This window comes from Ipomoea triloba, chromosome 12 (assembly GCF_003576645.1).
Source record: "Ipomoea triloba cultivar NCNSP0323 chromosome 12, ASM357664v1".
NCBI lineage: Eukaryota > Viridiplantae > Streptophyta > Magnoliopsida > Solanales > Convolvulaceae > Ipomoea > Ipomoea triloba.
In genome coordinates this window covers 10,591,152-10,610,801 of record NC_044927.1, presented here as the reverse complement: position 1 = coordinate 10,610,801, position 19,650 = coordinate 10,591,152, and the positions used below count along the sequence as shown (strand labels likewise).

The following is a 19,650-nucleotide window of genomic DNA, read 5'->3' as shown; positions in this document are numbered from 1 at the left end:
AAAACTACATTAAAACTACTATTAAACACAAAAAATTAAATTTTAAAATAAAAAATTATTAGAGAAAATAAGCAATAAAGAATGAGTTGATTTGACCAATGAATAGTAAATAGGACAGTAGATTACGGGGTGATTACTTTATTTTCAACAATTATAGACCTAAATTGGATTAACAATCTTTATTTTCACCAATTATAGACCTACACTGGATTAATAATTTATGACACAACAAATTAATAAGTAGCTGGAATAGCTCAGTTGGTTAGAGCGTGTGGCTGTTAACCACAAGGTCGGAGGTTCAAGCCCTCCTTCTAGCGATTTTCAATTATTTTGCATCTCCGCTCCAAGACAACTGTTATCAAATTTAGTGATGTACGAACCAATATGTCTGCCATAACATAAAATACTATATACGATTTTTATTTTGCATCTCCGCTCCAAGACAACTGTTATCAAATTTAGTGATGTACGAACCAATATGTCTGCCATAACATAAAATACTATATACGATTTTGGATATACAACACGTTGGAAAATCTGTACTATATATAAAAGCATTATCCTCCTTCCAAACTTTCCCGCCCAAAGTTAGTGGCATTTTGGTAAAATCAGTTATTTTATTTATTTATTTATTAATTTATTTATTAATTATTAATTTATTAATTATCCACCCGTGCGTGCCTATTATGGTTAAATGTTGGTGATTGAATAATTGGATTTATTAATTATATATATATATATATATATATATATATATATATATATATATATATATTCACCTATAATACTATTATGGTTAGATGTTAAATTAAAATGTTAAATAGGTAATATAATATGGTAATATTAATTGGTGATTGAATAATTGATGATATAATTGGTGTGATATATTTGTAATATATGTAATAGTATAAATAGAATTAATATTATTTTACATTTCTTATAGTAGTATTGAATATTTCCTAATCTTAGCCTAGAGAATTTTGGCTAATAGTAGCCTAGGAAATTATAACATATTAATATATTAATTTTATAGTAATAAATTAGCGTAATTATGTTTTTTCTTTTTTTTTTCTCCTACTAATCAACCAAATTTCCTAAACTACTCCTCCATCTCCACCCCTCTTAATTTCTTACCTTTTTCACCTCTATCTCTCTCTCTTCCTTATTTTCTATATAAACTATTGCTTATAATCATAATTCGTATTCCCTATGAATTCTCAGTCGGATTTTACCTTTATTTTTCTCTCTCTATCTCTTAAAATCGGTTTCTCCCGGAAAATCAATAACCATGAGTACTGTAAACACGGTGGGGTACCGAATTGGCGACGCGGTGGAGGTGTTGAGCAACGAGGAAGGCTTTATGGGATCCTACTACGAGGCGACGGTGGTGGGTGTGTTGCCCGGCTTTAAGGGTTCTAACTTGCTTATCTTTGCAAATATTAGCATCATCCAAATCTAAATAACATTCTTCCTAACAATTTAGAACTAAATGTTTTTCTTAAAATGTTTTTTTTTTTTAAAATTTTATAACGACGAAAAGAAAAAGAATGAAAGAAAATAGAAATTAAATAAACTGTGGTTTAGTCACATCCTTAATTCTTAAATATTTATGATATACATTTAGTTAATTTTATAATTTCATTTCATTAATTATATTTGCTATTTAATTTATTATAATTAAGTGAATTATATTTACAAATTAAAATAATTTAATTTCTAAATTTGTATGGATTAAAGTAGTCCCTAAACCCTTTCTAAACATTTATGATTTTTTTTTTAAATTAAGAGTATGAGTTTATATAAATTTTTAAATAAAGTTTCTTATTGAGTAAACATATAATCCTTCTATATACTAAAGCCATAAAACTTTGGCCAATCACATTCTTGCTTTTCCCGCCTAAACAAAGTGACACCGTTTGGACTTTTAGACAACCATCATAATAAATTAAGTAGACTTCTGCCAAAAAAAAAAAAACACAAAATATAAACGAGACAAAAAGGAAAACAAACACCTCAAATGACTCTTTATTTTGTTTTTTTTTATACAAAAGAACAAATCTCCATTATATAAAATACAACCTTATTAAAATATAAAATAGTCCGCACAACTAGGACCTTCAAAACAGTATACTTTTGGGACAGAAAGGACAACACCTTAAATCACTCATTGAACAAAGCTCCATAATACAGGCAAAACCTATTTACCTTTTTCAGTGGAGTTTAACACCCCTAGGCAATTACAAATTGTTCCACTATACAAGGTGCAATCTTTTTCAGTGGAGTTTATCGCCACCAGGAAATTACAAAAACAGTATACTTTCTTAACAAAAAAGGCAACTACCACCTTAAATCACTCTTTGGACAAAGATCCATAATATAGGCAAAACCTATTTACCTTTTTCAGTGGAATTTAACACCCCGAGGCAATTTCAAATTGTTCCACTATACAAGCTTCAATCTTCTTCTATAAATTCTATACATTCAGACCAGCAGCAGGTCACCATTCACCTTCCAGTTTGTTGTTTCTTTGAATCCTTTGATCTCTGATTTGTAAAATCTGCAAATGGCTTAGTTGTACGTCTTAGGAAAAGACATCAGGCCAGATTATACCAAAAAGGCCATAAGACTCAGATTAGTCAGAACATACATAGTTCCTGAAGGGAGAAACACAGAGGTGATAAAGAGTCAAGAATGCCTTTTTCATGACTCTGAGGTAATCTCATATTAAGTAATAATTTTTTCCTTTAAAAATAAAAAAAGCAATCGTTTCATGCTGTTTAACCTTATAATTTTTTTTTATAGGGCACGTATGTACATGGAAGCATTCCAAAACAATATGTGCCACAGTTTACCAATGTGTTACAAGAAGGTCAAGTGTATGCAATCAAAAATTTCCTGGTGATTTCAAACTACTATCAGTACAAAACAACTGAGCACCGATACATGATCAAGTTTAATCACGAAACACAAGTCCAGAGACACAGGAGAAAAAGTTTTCCAAACCTGATTTTTCGTCTTAAGTCTTTCGATGATCTAATATCAGGGGTGGTTTCTGACAAACAAATAATTGGTCGATACATTATTAAGTATTAATTTAATTAATTTATTTATTTTTAAAATATATTTTTTTACATACAATTTCATTGTAGATGTCATTGGTCGCGTTGTTGAGTTTTACTCTCCAAAAGATAAGATTATAGCTGGTCATCCTTCTAAACTGGTGGATTTTCTGATTGAGGATGCCAAGTAAGTTCAATAAGTTAAACAATTAATACAATAAATACATATTTCAAATGTTTTTATGATTTTATTTAATTGTATTTTAGGGACAATCGGATTAAGTGTACTTTATGGGATGATCATGTTGAGGCAGTGATGCCTTTTTTTAATGCACACGTCGATGGCCCTTTGATTATTTTGCTACAACTTTGTCGAGCAAAACGGGTTGACAGTAAGTTCACATCACTTCTATAAAAAAAATTCAGTTAGAATACAACTTCATTTAAGCTATATAATTTCCTTGCACTAAATTTCTTTTATTTAATAGATGAAGTCAGAATTTCAAGTTCATATACTGCCACCAAAGTATGGTTTAATCATGACTGTAAAGAATTTGCAGATTTCAAAGCTAGGTAATATTTGTTCCAGCTTTTTTTTTTTTTTTTCAAAGCTAGGTAATATTTGTTCCAGCTTTTTTTTTTTTTTTTCAAAGCTAGGTAATATTTGTTCCAGCTTTTTTTTTTTTTTACATCAATTCATAAATGTTGTTATATTCTTTATGTAAAACATGTTTACAATGTTGAATTAAATTTCAGTTTGAAGGTTGATCACACTCCCCTAGAAGCATAAACAGTATGTCCATGTTGTCATATGGTAATAGTGTCGACAACAATTCCAAAACTCCAGTGATAGTGAGCACTATCATTGATTTGTATGGCAGGGCTGAGGTATGTCAATTTTCCAGTTGCATGTGAAGGAATTATTGTACAGTTTTACTCAAAAATAAATGTTATTTTATGTTTACTTATACAGGAAGGTCATTATTTTGTACCTGCTAAAATTTTTGGATTGGAGAGTGGTCGGCATTGGTATTATACTTCTTGCAGTACTAAAGGATGCTTTAAGAAGCTTGATCCAAACCAGGGTAGTTTGAAGTGTGACAAGTGTTTTCTTAGTTGCCCCGAAAGAACACTGAGGTACAGATTAATTGTTAGGGTTGTTGACAAGACAAGTGATGCTCCATTATTGCTTTGGGACAAGGAATGCACTGAACTTATTGGAATGTCTGCATTTGATTTGAAAAGCAAATATTCACAGGTATATGCATTTTTGTCCTACACTTAAGAAACTTTAGAAAAAAGTATTAAGTTGGAACTAAGTTTTGTTTTCAAAATATATATGCATATTCACAGGTATATGCAACTAAGTTTTGTTTTCTTTGGCAGGATGATTCTGAGATTCCAACTGAATTGGAATCTCTTCGTAACAAAGCAATGGTTTTCAAAGTTTCAGTTAAGGATGAGCATCTTAAAAACCCTGCAAAACCAATTCCAGTTTTGAAGTTAACTAATGATGATGAGTTAGTTTTATTGTACTGTCCATCATTGACTGATGATCATGATGAGTTGTCAAAAATGATTGTTGAAGAACAACAGGATGAGGATTCTGATGTACATAACTAATCCATACACTTAATCTAAGTTTTAAAAGCAATAGTCTAAACCAAATATATATATTCTTCTACAGGACAGTGAATCTGGAGATGAAGCTAGCAGCCCAGCTGTGCAACAAAGTCTCAAAGCCATACGAGAGGATAGTGCTGAAAAAGTTGAGCCAGGGGCCACCAAAAGATGTCTGCTAGACCAATTTTCATCCAGTCAAGATGTGAAAAGATCTAAGGCTTTTATAATCAAGCAGGAAAAAAATTAATCTTGGGGAAAATCTTTCTATTTTGGTGGTGTTCTTGATCAATCTTATAGTATGCACTTTGTATTAAGTCTGTTTGATTATGTATTTTTGGATTGCTTATTTTGTTGTGATGTTTGTGGACTCAATGGACAATATGCACTTTGAGTGCGTTATCATTGGACAGTATGCACTTTACAGTGCAATATATTTTGGACAATATGTTTTGTAATTGCACTTTACAGTGCAATATATTTTGGACAATATGTTTTATAATTGCATCACTTTGCAGTCCACTCTATGTTTTCCTATATTATTGTCTATTTGTTATTCTTTATTGTTTAATTTCAATCCTTTCTAAAAAAAACAAATATAACGTTTCAGTTGTTCAATCAAACATGGCCATAATTTCATCACATGACATTTTCTAAAAATAAATTAATCATAATATTTTAAAATATAACACTGATGTCAAATTCATAGCACTTACCTGTGAGATATACTAACAGAAGCAGTCTTCACTCCTTTCCTGTGATGAGAGTTCTTACTGAAAATAGCAAATCTAAGATCTGATGCAAACTCCACAGCACACCTACAAACAATCCAACATTGCAATTTTGATACACGTTTCATACATATCCACTTTCTACAAGCTTCACCAACAATCTTTAAACAAAGGCCAATTGTGTGAGTGATTTTTAATACAAAAACTTAGTGATAACTACTGTTTGGTGGAGGTGAAACTGTGTGTACTCAACTACTATAAAGGTACTGGATAAATACGACAACATTTTACATATATACCATTACAGAAATTAGGGTGTTTAATTCTAATGCCATTTGATATACCATTAACAAAAAAAAACAGCTTTAATGGTAGATGTTGAATCTTAATATGAAAGCCTGGACTGGATTCTCACGAATTATCTTATGGCTTTCCTATGGACATTACCTTAACAATATCTCATACTGCAGTTATACCAAACAGTTAAAGAATGAAGAAATAGCCCACAACATATTCTTTCTAAATATTTCATTTTACATCAACAAAAGATTTCAAAAACTTTTTTTTCAAAAATAAATTCTAAATCTTTTTTCAAAAACTAACAAGAAGAATTAGAGCTAACCTGTAAGGAGTCTTAGTCTATCTGGTGGTAGTATAAGCATCACATTCCATTTTCTAGAAATAAGAATGTAATTATATAAATATTAGAATATTAAAAAGTTTTTAAGAATGTAATTATATAAATATTAGAATATTAAAAAGTTTTATAAGTTCAAAGAAAAAAGTTTTAGTGCGTTTACAATCCAGTATAAGTTCAAAGAAAAAAGTTTTAGTGCGTTTACAATCCAGCTGTACTCCAGCTTTAGCTGACATTGGGAATGTAAACAAATTTACAGAGTTTACTTTTAGAGTTTCCTGCATTGGGGAATACACTCCTATATATGTGTGTACACTTCTTATCTTAAAAAAATACACTCCTATATATGTGTGTACACTTCTTATCTTAAAAATCATTTCAACCAAGTCTCTTTTGATTCCAGAACCCAAGTCCTGCAGAATGAGAAAAATAACCACTTCAACAATCATAGGAAGAAAGAGGAAGCCACAATCTTCTCCAAATCCAGGTATTACAACCTTAATTCCTAACTGCATAAATCATCACATTTAATTCTCATCATGTGCAAATATCTCAACAACTGTGTTAAGAAGAACAATATAGGTACAAATAAAGCAGGAAAATAATGGACTGTTAATCACTAATGAATAACTCTTACAGGAAAATAATGGACTGTTAATCACTAATGAATAACTCTTATAGTATATTTGCATATGTATTGCATATAAATTATATTTAGTAACCCTATTTAAGAAATGTATTCGGTAACCAAGAAACTTAAAAATTAACTAATTCTTTCTCAGTAAAAATTAACCAAGATACTTGAAAGAAACACTAACATAACCTCAGATTCATACAGAGGAAAAAAAATAAAACAACAAACACATAAAACTGCTACAAAATGTTAAAATAGATTATATATTCAGAACAAAAAATAACAAATGGATTAATGAACTTAGCTGAGCGAACATTCTTCCTATTTTTTTATATCAAATTCTTCCTCCTTTTTTTGGTGCCGGCAACATCTATGTATTCGTTCAGCTTGAACATAACATTTGAAAATCCAAATTTGTTGGGAAAAAAATAGCAGATATGGCTGGAATTAGAAATCTGTAGAAATTAGAAGATGTGTTCGCTAGAATCTATAGAAATTATAAATCTGTAGAACTTCACCACATGGCTGGTGGTTCAAGTCGATGGAGCTGCTGCAATGATATGTGGCCGTGTTGGTCTTTGCTCGCTGGGAGAACCGGAGAGGGTCTATATTGACGCTGGTGAACCGGAGAAGGTCGTCGGCCGTGAATGGCTGCTGTGACTGGGTTGGTCATCGTCGGCAGTCTCTCGGTGGTGGAGTTTAGCTTGCGGTCGCGATCGGCGTTTGTCTCAAACCACAGAATATTAAATCGAAGAAGCTATAGAACAAATTTTCCTATCATACAGGTTTTAGGTCGATGATTTTGGCTTGCTTTCCATTTGCTGCGTAGAGGGAGGTAGTAAGGGGTTAGGGCAAAGAGGCGAAGAAGACGACTGGAAAATAGGATAGGGGGGTTTGGTTTGATACTTTGATCCAGATTCTGTGGCTTATATATGTTGGGTTTGTGGACCGGAGTTGGGCTGTATTAGTGGGCTAGGTTGTTGGGTAGTTAATTAATACACATAATACTAGGTATGTACATGGATTGGGCCTGTTAAATAATAAACTATATTTTTTTTGAATAATAATAATAATTATTATTATAATATTAAATTTACCTCTAATAATTAAATAATTTTATATATATATATATATATATATATATATATATATATATATATTTGTGTGTAAATAAAATTATTATTATGATATCTTTTAAAAAATATTATTCAGTTGATGATTAATTACCTTCCTTTATACAAATTTATTTATATTGGATGTGTCATATGGCCATGTACTTATTTAATTTAGTAAAAAAATATTTTGATGCAGACGACAAAGAAATTTTATCTGATAATAACCCTCAAAGTGAGAAAATTTTCATACAAGGTGCACCATTCAACACTCCTACTAGCCAGATCATGCACGGTACAATATTTTTTCCTATTCCAACAATTGTTTGATTTAATTCTAATTTTTTATTATATTTATTTTTTACATTTTTCAAAATTATTGTATATTCTTCATAAAAACAATTTGTAATTAAATATTTATCATTTTAAAAACTCTAATTCCCTTAGTACACACTCTAAGCATGTTGTTTCCCCACATTATATTACAAGTTATTTATTTATTTACATTTGACAGCATTAATTATCAATATTTAAATTGGGGAGACGAAATATCAAGTTGCTTACGATCTAATTAAACTCTACTATATTTTGAAATCCAACCATTGCATTTTATTTACTTCTTTATTTACCGTTATCAAATATTTTTTTATTTCAATTTGTTATAACATGATGCAATAAACTATCTCCTAGACTTTTCTTCTTCTTCTTTTTTTTTTTTTTTTATAAAATTGAAATCTCTATTTCTCTTTGCAGTTAATTCAAACTTATTATCAGCTATCAATTCCAAATCCCATCTTACATGCAAAAATACATCTCTTCATAATAAAAGACGTGTACTTGGACATGTGGGGAGTTCACTTCATACGCCAAATAACACATTGACTAATGGTACAAAATTATGTTCCAATGTATACCTATTTTTTTAGTTTACTATCTTTTAATATCCAATGATAAAAGTGCGTATGCCTTTTGTTAACACTGAAACCATTAGTCAATATATGTTCAATCATTTTGTCAATTCATTTTCTTGAGAATATTATTTATTGATAATGATTTTTTTAAATACTTGCAGCTACTAATATTCAATCAAGTACGTGTCAGCAGACTCCTCTTAACAGTACACGTGCAAAGTCAACTGTTATCCGTATACCCTTTGCTAATTTGACCAACGGTAAATTATTTACCAATATTATCGTTAGTCATCATTATTACAATTTAAATTAAATTTTATAATTCTTAATATGATTTATATTTCTTTTTTTTTTTTGAGGAAATATGATTTATATTTCTAATCCTTTATAAAAAGGTAATACTTCTGGTTCATGCATTGTGGAACCCACCTTTAGCCAACCGAATTTGGAAGGAAATAGTCTTTCCATACCTGAGTTTGAAAATTTCACTACTGCTTCAACTTCAATGGGCTCTATTCATAATGGTTAGTATCTAAATATCAACACTTTATCTTTCAATCCTTTTTTACATTTTAAGTTTTAATTCTTGGTATAGTTTTAATTTGTAATCAATCTTTTGTTTTAAAAAGGTAATTCTTCGGGCTCATGTGTTGTGGAACCCACCTTTAGACAACCAAATTTGTTAGTGAATCGCCTGTTGATGCCTGAGTTTGAAAATGCCACTACTACTTCAACTTCAAGGGCCTCTATTCATAATTGTTAGTATATAGATATTAGTAATTTAGCAATGAATCCTTTCTATACCATAATTTTATTTTATTTTTTAGGTACCTACTTGGACTTTGGTGATCAAATATATGCATGTGACCATTGTGGTGCTTTATTTTGGTTGGAAGAAAGAATAAACAAGGTTATGGGTAATCAAAATCCCAAGTATTCGCTCTGTTGTACTCATGGGAAGATAAAGTTGCCTCCGCCTTCAACTCCACCGACCTCAATATTTGGATTATTTTTTAATAACGATGTTAAGAGTACCCACTTTTTGCAAAATATTCGATCTTATAACAATATGTTTTGCTTTACTTCCATGGGTGGGAAAATTGATAGGACTATTAACAATGGAAATAGTCCACCCGTATTTAGGTTGCATGGGCAGAATTTTCACTTAATGGGCAGCTTGCTTCCAGAATTACGTGCACGTCCCAAATTTGCACAATTATATATTTATGACACTCAAAATGAGATAGAAAATCGACTCCGTGCACTTGGGTAAGTGAATTCTTTCAAGTTAATGTTGTATTCATTTATTTCATTCTAATAGAATGATAATATTTTATTGGTTTGTCCATTTTGCATATGCAGAGAAGATGATTCTACTAATAGATTACATGTTGATATCGTCCAAGATATTAAAGATGCATTGGATCACAATAATGTTTTAGTCAAAACTTTTAGAATGGCGAGATCAGAGATTGAAACTAATCCCATGACTGAGATTAAGATCAAACTTATTGGAAAGAGGACTAAAGATGCAAGGACATATAACTTGCCCCAAGTTGGAGAAGTTGCTGCATTGATTGTGGGAGATATAGATCCAAACATGGGGCAACGTGATATCTTGGTAGAATCAAAGGCTGGTCATTTTCAAAGAATCAGTGAATTAAATCCTGCATATCTCCCACTTCAGTATCCATTGCTCTTTCCATATGGTGAAGACGAGTATAGAGAGGACATTCAATTTGCAGAAGTTGATGGTAGAAGTGCAGCAGGGAGAAATCGCATTAGTCCCAGAGAATATTTTTCTTTTCGCCTACAGGATAAAGTGTATGAAATGTCAACATTGTTGTATGCTAGAAGGTTATTTCAACAATTTCTGGTGGATGCATATACTATGATTGAATCAGGGCGCTTAGTATACATTAGGACTCACCAGAAATCCCTTCGATGTGAGTCATATAAATGTTTGACTGATGCATTAACACGTGGAGAAGTAGATCCTACGGCCCAAGGAAAGCGAATCATTTTGCCATCGAGTTTTACTGGAGGCGCAAGATATATGGTTCAGAATTACCAAGATGCGATGGCAATTTGCAGATGGATTGGGTATCCAAGTCTTTTTATTACATTCACATGTAACCCCAAGTGGCCGGAGATTGAAAGATTTTTACAAGCAAGGAGATTAAAGGCTGAGGATAGGCCAGATATTATATGTCGTGTTTTTAAGATGAAGTTAAATGCACTTATAAAAGAGCTTCGGAAAGATAACATTTTTGGATCTGTTTTAGCAGGTAATTTTTTAAAAATATTTTACCTTTAAATTATCTATAAATTATAGTTACAAAAAAACTAACCTTTCATTTCTTTTTCCTTTCAGTTATCTACACAATTGAATTCCAAAAAAGGGGGTTACCACATGCTCACATATTACTATTTCTGGCCAAAAGTCATTCTGCTTCGACTCCGAGAGATATTGACATGATGATATCTGCTGAGGTACCAAGTGACTTGTGTGATCCTGAGTATTACAAAGCTGTAGAAGAATTTATGATGCACGGACCCTGTGGTTCAGCGAGGAAGAGTTCACCTTGCATGGTGAATGGTAGATGCTCTAAATTCTACCCAAAGAAATTTGTTGAGAAGTCCACTTTGGATGAAGATGGCTACCCTATTTATCGTAGGAGCGATAATGGTCGTACCATAACAAAGAATGGCATTGAGCTTGATAGTAGATATGTTGTTCCACACAACAGGTATTTGTTGCTGAAGTATAGGGCGCATATTAATGTTGAATGGTGTAATCAGTCCCGATCAATTAAGTACTTATTCAAGTACGTCAACAAAGGCAACGATAGGGTTACAGCTGAATTCTACAATAGTGCGGCAGAAAAAGGTACTGGAAAGGAGATAGATGAAATAAAGATGTACTATGATTGTAGGTATATTTCACCATGTGAGGCCGCTTGGAGGATATTTGCATTTGATATACAATTTAGGAATCCTTCTGTTGAGCGATTGAGTTTTCATCTACCAAATGAGCAATCTATCATATTTGATGATGATGATGTGGTCGGCGATGTTGTCAACCGTCCAACAGTCGCACACAGTATGTTCACTGCATGGTTTGAGGCTAACCTCAAATACACTCAGGCCCGACAATTGACGTATGCAGAAATGCCAACGAAATTTGTTTGGAAAAAAGATAAAAGAGAATGGAATCCTAGGCAAAGGAAGTGGGCAATCGGTCGTATTTTCTATGTTCCACCCAATTGTGGCGAACTCTTTTATCTTAGATGTCTTCTAAACATGGTTCGTGGACCGACTTGCTTTGATGATATCAAAACGGTGGATGGTGTGCAATATAATTCATTTAGAGATGCATGTTATGCACGTGGTTTAATTGAGGATGATAAAGAATATGTTGATGCAATAACTGAAGCAGCATTGTGGTCTTCTTCCCATTCTTTGAGGAAATTGTTTGTTACATTATTGACCTCAAACTCAATGGCCAAGCCAGAAAATGTATGGGAAGTTGTTCGGCAGTACCTATCAGACGATGCTGAATTCAATGCTAGAAGAAATTTAAATATTCCAGGTATAAATTTCACAACACAATATTATTTTTTTAATCAAATTTTATTTTATATCTCTAAATCAATTTTTTATACCCTTTATAGATTTAATCCTCAATGAAGCCCAAAAATACAATTTTGCTTTGATTGAAGTTGAAAAGTTGTTGAATACTTGGAACAAGTCATTAGCAGATTATCCACCCATGCCAATACCAAATAGAAGTAATGACTGGTTTTTAGGTAATCGGTTGTTGTACGAGGAAATGGCATATGACCGAGAAGCTTTAAAACAAGAACATGAAAGTTTGGTTTCAAAACTAACTGATGAACAGTTATCAATCTACAAAAAAGTTATTCAAGATGTTCAATCAAATAAAGGTGGGTTGTTTTTTGTTTACGGATATGGTGGCACAGGGAAAACATTTTTATGGAGGACAATGTCAGCTGCTTTAAGATCCAAGGGTGAAGTTGTTTTAAATGTGGCATCAAGCGGTATAGCTTCTTTACTACTACCTGGTGGGAGGACTGCACACTCAAGGTTTGCTATACCCATTTCTATTAATGAAGACTCCACTTGCAACATTAAGCAAGGTAGTCCACTTGCTGAATTAATTGTAAAAGCAAAGATGATCATTTGGGACGAAGCTCCTATGATGCACAAACATTGTTTTGAAGCATTAGATAGAACAATGAGAGACTTAATGCGTTTCTCACATTCAAAAAGTTCAGAAATGACATTTGGTGGAAAAACAGTTGTCCTCGGTGGTGATTTTAGACAAATACTTCCGGTTATTCCGAAAGGCACAAGACAAGATATAGTACAAGCCAGTATTAATTCGTCTTACTTGTGGAACAATTGTGAAGTTCTTCGTTTAACCAAGAATTTGCGTTTGCGTGGTATTACAATTGGAGAAGAGGTTGAGAAGTTAGAGACTTTTGCAAATTGGATTGCTGATTTAGGCGATGGAAAGTTAGGTCAAAACAATGACGGTGAGTGCAATATAGTTATTCCGTCTCAGTTTGTATTGCAAAACGAAGGTGACCCCATCAAAGAAATTGTTGATACCACATTTCCTTCGTACTGCAGTGGGGAAATGGATCCTAAACATCTTGAGTCAAGAGCTATATTGGCTCCAACATTAGATGTTGTTGATCATGTCAATGAATACATGAACAATATGAATCAAGCATCTTCTAAGACATATTTGAGTTGTGATTCGGTGTGCAAGTCAGACACAAATGCTAATATGTTATCTGAAGTACACACCACTGAATTTCTTAATAGTTTGAGGTGTTCAGGTGTTCCAAACCATTCTTTAACATTAAAGGTTGGATCTCCAATTATGCTTTTGAGGAATATAGACCACTCATTGGGCCTTTGTAACGGCACACGGTTGATCGTTACAAAATTAGGCAACCATGTGATCGAAGCTCAAATCCTATGTGGAAACAATGCAGGTACAAATGTTCTTATCCCACGATTGACATTGACTCCTTCAGACCCAAGACTTCCTTTTAAATTTCAAAGGAAGCAATTTCCAGTTATGTTGTCATACGCAATGACAATCAACAAGAGTCAAGGACAGACGTTATCACATGTCGGACTTTTACTAAAAAAACCCGTCTTTAACCATGGCCAATTGTATGTAGCAGTTTCGAGGGTTAGTAATCCCGATGGTCTTAAGGTTTTAATATGTGGTGAATCTAGAGGCTTTTTGAACACTACACAAAATGTCGTTTACAAAGAAATTTTTAATAATTTGTAATTTTATTTTACTTCTAATTTGAACAAGTTTTTTATATTACTTTTATTGAATGTATCTTAAGCATTTTATATATTTTAATTATACTATAACTATATAGCCGTGCATCGCACGGGTGACTTACTAGTTGCAATTAATGTGTATAATTATAATAGTAATCAAAAATTTATAAAAAAAATACATATTTTCATACTGTAAAAAATACTATAAATGTAATACACACATACACACAAGAGATCATGTGCGGTAATATGGCTAAGGTAAAAAAATTGGGTGAATTCCCAACCATTGATCTTGCAAAAATCAACAGCCCAAAATGAAGACAAATTTAAAAAAATGCAATTCACCTACTGTATTTGTGATTACGAATTTTAATTATAATAATTATAATTGATAAATGAATTTTAAATAATAACAGGATTGATTATATTTTAATAAAGTAAAATTGGAATAAAAGGTAAATGATACCAATTAATATAATTAAATTAAGATAATATAGGAGAGCGGGGTGATATATATAGGAGAAAATAAATACTTTTTATATATATTTTTAATCGAATGATGATTCAATGGGCAACCAATTTCTGCCAATTTAAGACTCCCTAGCTCATTGTGGTTCAGTCAAACAGGTAGTGGAATTTTATTATCGAGTTTATGGACAACTCACTATTTCAATACCAATGAAGTGATGTTAATCTATAGGTGGAGCTCCTTGAGCATATAATAAAAAAATTATAAATGTGCTGTTTAATTATCAATTTAAATTTTTAGTTGAGATAAAGCATATATTGTAATTCACACGTCTTATTAATTTTATGGGATGCTCAGTCAAACATGTATAGTAGTCTCAAATTTTTTTTTTAAGTTGAATAAGTAAACAAGAGGTTTAATAATAACCTTGAAAATAACAGAAAGTAGATAAATGACTTAATGATAACCTTGAAAATAACGGAAAGTAAATAAATGACGAAATTAGATTACGGTTGTATAGTCAATGATTCACATAATTGATTGACCAAATTAAATTAAAAATTAATTCAAAGTGGTACAATAATTTGAGTGTTAACTGGACCAACGGACCACATGTGCTGTAGCCTCAAATTCATTCTTTAGTCCTAACAAGATAACAATTTATAATAATTTAATTATTTATTTATTTATTTAAAATGCATCTGAATATAATTTTGTAAATATTTATTCCATATTTTAAGAACTTATCCTAAGGTTTATTCCATATTTTAAATTCAAAAGAATGAAATTCTCTGCAAGAAATGAAATTCGCATATTATTAATTATTAATTGGCTGAAACAAATGAAATTTGCACAAATCAATGAAATTGAATGAAATTGGCTTTATTCAAATTGGCTGTCAATCAATAATTATAATTATTATTAATCATTTACCATTTATTTTTAAACTTTTCTAAATAAATTTCTTATCTAATAAATTCTCATATCACTATATAAATCATACAATCCTTCAACCAATTCCACATCTTTCATTATATCTTAGCACTTTAGCATCATACAAAGAAAAAATAAATCTACCTATAATGGCCCCTCTTTCTGTTGCATTTAATAAGATAAACGCCTACAATACTGAATGAACAATAAAAGTACGATTAATTCGTCTTTATGAAGTCAAGAACAACCGAGGAGCAACCTTAGAATCTGTGCTCGAAGATGTGGAGGTATATGTTATTCATATATATATATATATATATATATATATATATATATATATATTTCTAAATTCATTGATTTATTATTTATTATTTTTTGTTTCGTTTTACTCAATGGAATAAATGCCTAATGTACTACTTTGACAATTAGGGTACGATTGATTCGATTTTACGTGGTGTTAGGGTTAAAAGATTGAGATAATTTTTTTTTATTTTGTCGAATACAATTTTAATAAGCTGCTGTATATATATATATATATAGATTTCTATTCAAATGTGACCGCGCCCTTACGTGCGGCCGTGCGGTTTACACCACTCAATGTTAAGAAATGCACCACTCAATGTTACGAAATGCACCACTCAATAACATTGAGTGGTGTATTTTATATTTAAGGAATACACCACTCAATGTTATTGAGTGGTGCATTTCGTAACATTGAGTGGTGTATTTCGTAACATTGAGTGGTGTGAACCACACGGCCGCACGGGAGAGCACGGCCACACCTGAACATGACCCTATATATATATATATATATATATATATTGGTTTATTTCATTGGACTTTCTATTTATTCATTTATTTATTGTATTTTATTTATTTATTTAGTATTTACTTAGATTAGATGACTAAAATAATAGTAATGATTATCTTTTACATGTATCTATATTAAATGACATGTATACAATATATGTGGACTATGCATATTACTAGCATATTTTATGTATGTGTAATTTGCACTATGCATATTACTAGCATATTTTATGTATGTGTAATTTGCATAATTATGTTTATATGCATATTTTATGTATGTGTAATTTGCATAATTATGTTTATATTCTAGGTTTATGTATGTGTAATTTGCATAATTATGTTTATATTCTAGGCACATTTGATTTATTTAAATTCAATTATGTTTATATTCTAGGCACATTTGATTTATTTAAATTCAAATGTTTTAAAATCACAGGCACATTTGATTTATTTAAATTCAAATGTTTTAAAATCACATGTTCTATCTAATAATATAATATTTTATAATATGTTTTTTTGGTAAAATATTGTGACGATCAATATATTCAAGCAATTCAATATTACAAGAGAACAAATATTATATTGAGTGATATTTTTACACTAATCACATAATAAAATAATTGTACACATTCAATATTAGAATTTTTTTATTATTCTATCTTTAATTTTATTATCTAAATATATAATTTAAAATATTAATCCATGCATCGCACAGGTAATTGACCAATTATTTGCTTGAATTCAAGCAAGGATAACATTAGAAAACATAATTGATCCAACCATTTTCATCATTCGCACTATATAATATTGATGTTATAATTTATATAATTATATATCGATCTAAATATTCTTAAAACATTATAACAAAATTCATTCCGTGCAACGCACGGGCGAAAATACTAATATTTTTTAAAATATAAAAATTTTTCCGATGTCTTTGCTTTAAAAACATATAGGTCCATCGGAAATTTAAAAAAACTTTGTGGCCAGAATTATTATTATTACTAGTATTTTTACCCGTGTGATGCACGGAATGGATTTGCTATAATATTTTAAGAATATTTGGATCGATATATATTTATATAAATTATAACATCAAGTATTATATAGTACGTGCAATTGAAAAGATGGTTTGGATTGATTATGTTTTGTGATGTTATCCTTACTTGAATTCGACCAAATAATTGTTGAATTAATAGCTAATGATCCGGTGCTAAAACTTTGGGGATGGTATATATCAGTGTTTACGGTTTGTATAATTTGGGCAAATGTGCTTTTAAAAAAAAAACATAATATCACCGGTTCGAATTATACATTATTAAAAACATCTTTATAGACGACATTGGTAGTAGTAACAGAATCTTGTACATCCTCGTCAGGAGCTAACACATTCAGCTCATCAGGATGGGTGACTCGGAAAAAAACCACTTACATCTGGGTGGAATATGTAAGACTTTTCTCTAATACAATATATATTATATATTGTGGGCTTTAATAATGTGGTGCAAGTGGACTAGGCCCATTAAGTTATCGGTTAGATTGGACATCTAGGTTTAGTCCAATCCACTATTATGCCTATATAAAGCCTGCATTGATCGGATGCAGGACAGACAATTATATAGCACCTAAAGATATGGTACTCATACTACTCAGAAAATACCAGTACACTATATAGGATTCTGAGTTAAGTGTGAGACAAAACGACTAACACCTTGCAGACCTACAGTTCAAGAGGCAACACAACAAGGTATCAACTATGGCTGGAGATCAACACGACTTAGGCTTCCGCTACTACGAGTTAAGTTTCTCGTAGATTTATTTTGTATGTTTAGACAATATTTGTGATCTTATATTTGGTATCAGATCCTTACAAATCTCTGCCTAATTGATTGTATTGCCTATAATCAACGATAATTTAATTTCATATAGATCAATTTTTATGTTTTGTGTATCAGTATTTCGAAATCTACATACAAGAATATCCTGATATAATTAAGTAATTTGCCTTGCATGTTTCGAAATCTGCATGCATACTGTAGTTTATTTTGTTACCATTAGTAATTTTAATTTAGAATTGTATTAGGAATAGGAAAGTACAAAAGAATATATTGTATTAGGAATTGTATTAACATATTTTAATGTATAATTGTAGTACTAATAGGAATTGTATTACCATATTTTACAATATTACGCAAACCTTAATAGTATAGGACTGTTTTGGGCGGGAAGTTGAAATAGATGATTTTATTTTCATTAATAGTATAAATTACATTGCAGGGAAGTATATGTACAGTTATATTACGTTTAATAATTTTAATCTAAAATTGTATTACGAATAGGAAAGTATGAAAGAATATATTGTATTAGGAATTGTATTACTATATTTTAATGTAAAATTGTAGTACGAATAGGAATTGTATTATCATATTTTACAATATCACGCAAACCTTAATAGTATAGGATTGTTTTGGACGGAAAGTTAAAATGGACGATTTTGTTTTTATTATAGTATTGATTACGTTGCAAAGAAGTATATGTACAGTTATATTACGATTAGTAATTATAATCTAAAATTGTATTATTAACAAGAAAGTAGGACAAAAATATATTCTATTAGGAATTTATTAACATATTTTAATGTACAATTGTAGTACGAACAAAATTGTATAACTATATTTTACAATATTACGCGAACCTTAATAGTATATGACTATTTTAGGCCGTAAGTTAAAATAAGAGATTTTATTTTTATTAATAGTATAGAAGTATAGATTACGTTCCAGGGAAGTGCATGTATAGTTATATTACGATTAGTGGTATTCATGGATGATATCTTGATTTATTCAAAGACTTTCGAGGATCATGAAAGACACTTAAGAATTACCTTACAGTTGCTAAGAAACCACAGACTATATGCCAAGTTGTCAAAGTGTGAGTTTTGGAATGATGGCATGGGATTCTTGGGACACATAATCACCAAGGAAGGTATCTTAATTGATCCAGCAAATATTAAGGCAGTGGTGGAATGGTCTGTGCCTAAGATAGTGACTGAGGTGAGAAGCTTCCTGGATTTAGCAGGGTACTATCGGAGGTTTGTGCAGGATTTCTCAGTGTTATTGCGACCTCGACCAACCTCACAAAGAAGACAACCAAGTTTCTATGGACTAATGAATGTGAGAGAGCTTTCCACGAGTTGAAACAAAGACTAACAACGGCACCGGAACTTACATTACCCTCAGGGATGGATGGACAAGTCACATACTCCTTCCCCGTAACCCTAGTTGCTGCACCGCATCCAACGTTTCAATGGTGGCAAAACTCCACCTAGTTTTGCACACCACCGTATCCATACCAAACGATGCTTGTTGCATACCCCCATGTTTATATGGCGGCCCCGACC

The 19,650-nt window shown here is 31.1% G+C and overlaps 2 protein-coding genes, 1 long non-coding RNA gene and 1 other non-coding gene across 4 annotated transcripts; 3 read left to right on the top strand and 1 right to left on the bottom strand.

The window, feature by feature from the left end:
- The first annotated feature begins 243 nt into the window (after nt 1-243).
- On the top strand, nt 244-317 carry TRNAN-GUU. The gene has a single exon. It is a non-coding gene; the product is annotated as a tRNA-Asn (tRNA).
- A 1,824-nt stretch (nt 318-2,141) lies between these two features.
- On the bottom strand, nt 2,142-6,349 carry LOC115997968. The gene is made up of 4 exons (XR_004093815.1): nt 6,253-6,349; nt 6,033-6,085; nt 5,396-5,497; nt 2,142-2,580 (listed from the first exon to the last, which is right to left on the bottom strand). It is a non-coding gene; the product is annotated as an uncharacterized LOC115997968 (long non-coding RNA).
- Nucleotides 6,350-10,160: 3,811 nt separating this feature from the next.
- LOC115999345 lies at nt 10,161-14,039 on the top strand. The gene is made up of 3 exons (XM_031239201.1): nt 10,161-10,992; nt 11,079-12,296; nt 12,379-14,039. Exons 1-3 carry the CDS (start codon nt 10,161-10,163, stop codon nt 14,037-14,039), a joined length of 3,711 nt encoding a protein of 1,236 aa, XP_031095061.1.
- A 5,033-nt stretch (nt 14,040-19,072) lies between these two features.
- On the top strand, nt 19,073-19,447 carry LOC115999344 (uncharacterized mitochondrial protein AtMg00860-like). The gene has a single exon (XM_031239200.1). The coding sequence runs from the start codon at nt 19,073-19,075 to the stop codon at nt 19,445-19,447; it is 375 nt and encodes a 124-aa protein (XP_031095060.1).
- The last annotated feature ends 203 nt before the right edge of the window (nt 19,448-19,650 follow it).